At 40.6% G+C, this 1,771-nt stretch overlaps 1 protein-coding gene across 2 annotated transcripts in view; it reads right to left on the reverse strand.

Moving 5' to 3' along the window:
- Positions 1 to 1,275: 1,275 nt before the first annotated feature.
- Positions 1,276 to 1,771, reverse strand: part of TMEM171 (transmembrane protein 171) — a 13,352-nt gene continuing 12,856 nt past the window's right edge. The window contains exon 3 of one of the 2 annotated variants that reach the window (XM_012555018.2): positions 1,276 to 1,543. In XM_012555018.2, the coding sequence (XP_012410472.1) occupies positions 1,348 to 1,543 (196 nt within the window). In that variant the 3' untranslated portion in view covers positions 1,276 to 1,347. Of the gene's footprint in view, positions 1,547 to 1,771 lie in introns of both variants that reach the window. The other variant, XM_004374504.2, reaches the window with a different exon arrangement.

Below are 1,771 nucleotides of genomic sequence, written 5' to 3' on the forward strand. Positions count from 1 at the left end.
AAGGATGCGCTCTGCTCCCGGCACTGCTTTCTTGGTGGTACAAGGTTCCTATGTGTCTCTGCTCGCTTCTCTCTTTTATATCTCAAAAGAGATTGTGTTAAGACATTAATCTTGTCAACCTCATCAGTATAACCTCATCACAGTGATAGAATTTACAACACATATGGAGATCACATATAATCTCATCATAGTGATAGAGTTTACATAACAACAGATAACACAATCATACAATACTGGGAATCATGACCCAGCCAAGTTGCTACACACATTTTTTGGGGGACACAATTCAATCCATGACAGTTTACATCTAGAATTAAATAATTATTGCACCCAACTACAAAAGTTTTTCTTAGCAGTATCCCTATAAGAATAAAAGTTAATGGTTTGGACATTTTAGAATGAGTACATTATAATACAGAAAGGGAAATCTTTCCTGCACCTCAAGAAGGGAACCTAGTTACCAAAGTATCCCAAGAAATTTCACTATAAGACTCTAGAATATCAGCATGCTTGTAACTGCCCCAGTATAAACCAACCAGTTGCTGCTGAGTCAGTTCTGCTCATGGTGACACCATGTGTGTCAGAGTAGAAGTGTGCTCCATAGGGTTTTCAGTGGCTGAGTTGTTGGAAATAGATTACCAAGCCTTTCTTCCAAGGCACCTCTGGTTAAACTCAAACCTCTAACCTTTCAGTTAGCAACTGAGCACATTCACTGTTTGGACCACCCAGGGATTCCATTATAAAGGCTCCCTAATTATCTTCTTTCAAAATGAAAGAAGAAGGGAAAGGAGAATAGAAAGAAGAGGAAAAGGGAAAAGTGGGGGGGAGGCAGAAGAAGCAATAATAAAGCAGAAGAGTAATCTTGTTTCTTTGCCCCAGAAGCAAGTAACATTAGAGATAGGCTGGATCAAGCTAACAACTGCTTCTGGTTGTTCTTTTATAGCACAAGGTAGTGATATGAACCTGGCTTTCAGAAACCTTCTGAATGGCTTCAGATCCCAACTTCACCATTTAGAAGCTGCAACCTTAAATAAGTTGAATAGCCTCTCAGAGCCTTTGTTTCCTCACCCACCAAAAGGAGCAACCCTACTACCACCCAGAGTTGCAGGTCTAAATGAGAGAGTTATGTTAAGCACAGGGCCCACAGGACACACTCACTGGAGTTTTTGCCTGTTCTGTGCTCTGAAGTGCTAACCACTGGAATCCCACCTGGTAGACTTGTTACTGTTATTGATGCTGTCACACCAGGAAAAACAGAACATAGCCAATGCTGTTGTATTTTTTATTAAAAACAAATTAAATAAAATAGTGATCAATCACATACAAAACAGAACTGGAGTCCATAGTTCATGGTGGGGAAGGCTCAGAAGATGGTGACAGGAATGTAGCTGTAGTGGTTTCTTTTTCTTCGTATCTGGGAGGTGATTCAGATGGAAGATGTGGCATAGGTGAGAACTCAGAGGGTGAACTAGTCCCAGAAATAGTATATATAGATTCACAATCTCTCTCCAAGGCTGCTCCTTGGCCCTCAGGAGTTTGGGTCCTGCTAAAAAGAAGGAGAGAGGAAATGAAAGGGAGGGGAGGAACAGTCCCACACCTTCAGTGCTCAGCTCTTTTCAAATTTTTCATTACATGCATTTAGGAGCACTTGCGAGGATCTAAGGAGTAATTTCTTCCACATTCTATTTTTTATAGATATGATTTGATTGCTTACCCTATTGTCATCGAGTAGATTTCAGCTTATATCAGCCCTACAGGAAGGAGTAGAACT

The sequence above is a fragment of the Trichechus manatus genome, unplaced genomic scaffold, assembly GCF_000243295.1.
Source record: "Trichechus manatus latirostris isolate Lorelei unplaced genomic scaffold, TriManLat1.0 scaffold00029, whole genome shotgun sequence".
NCBI classification, from domain to species: Eukaryota; Metazoa; Chordata; class Mammalia; order Sirenia; family Trichechidae; genus Trichechus; species Trichechus manatus.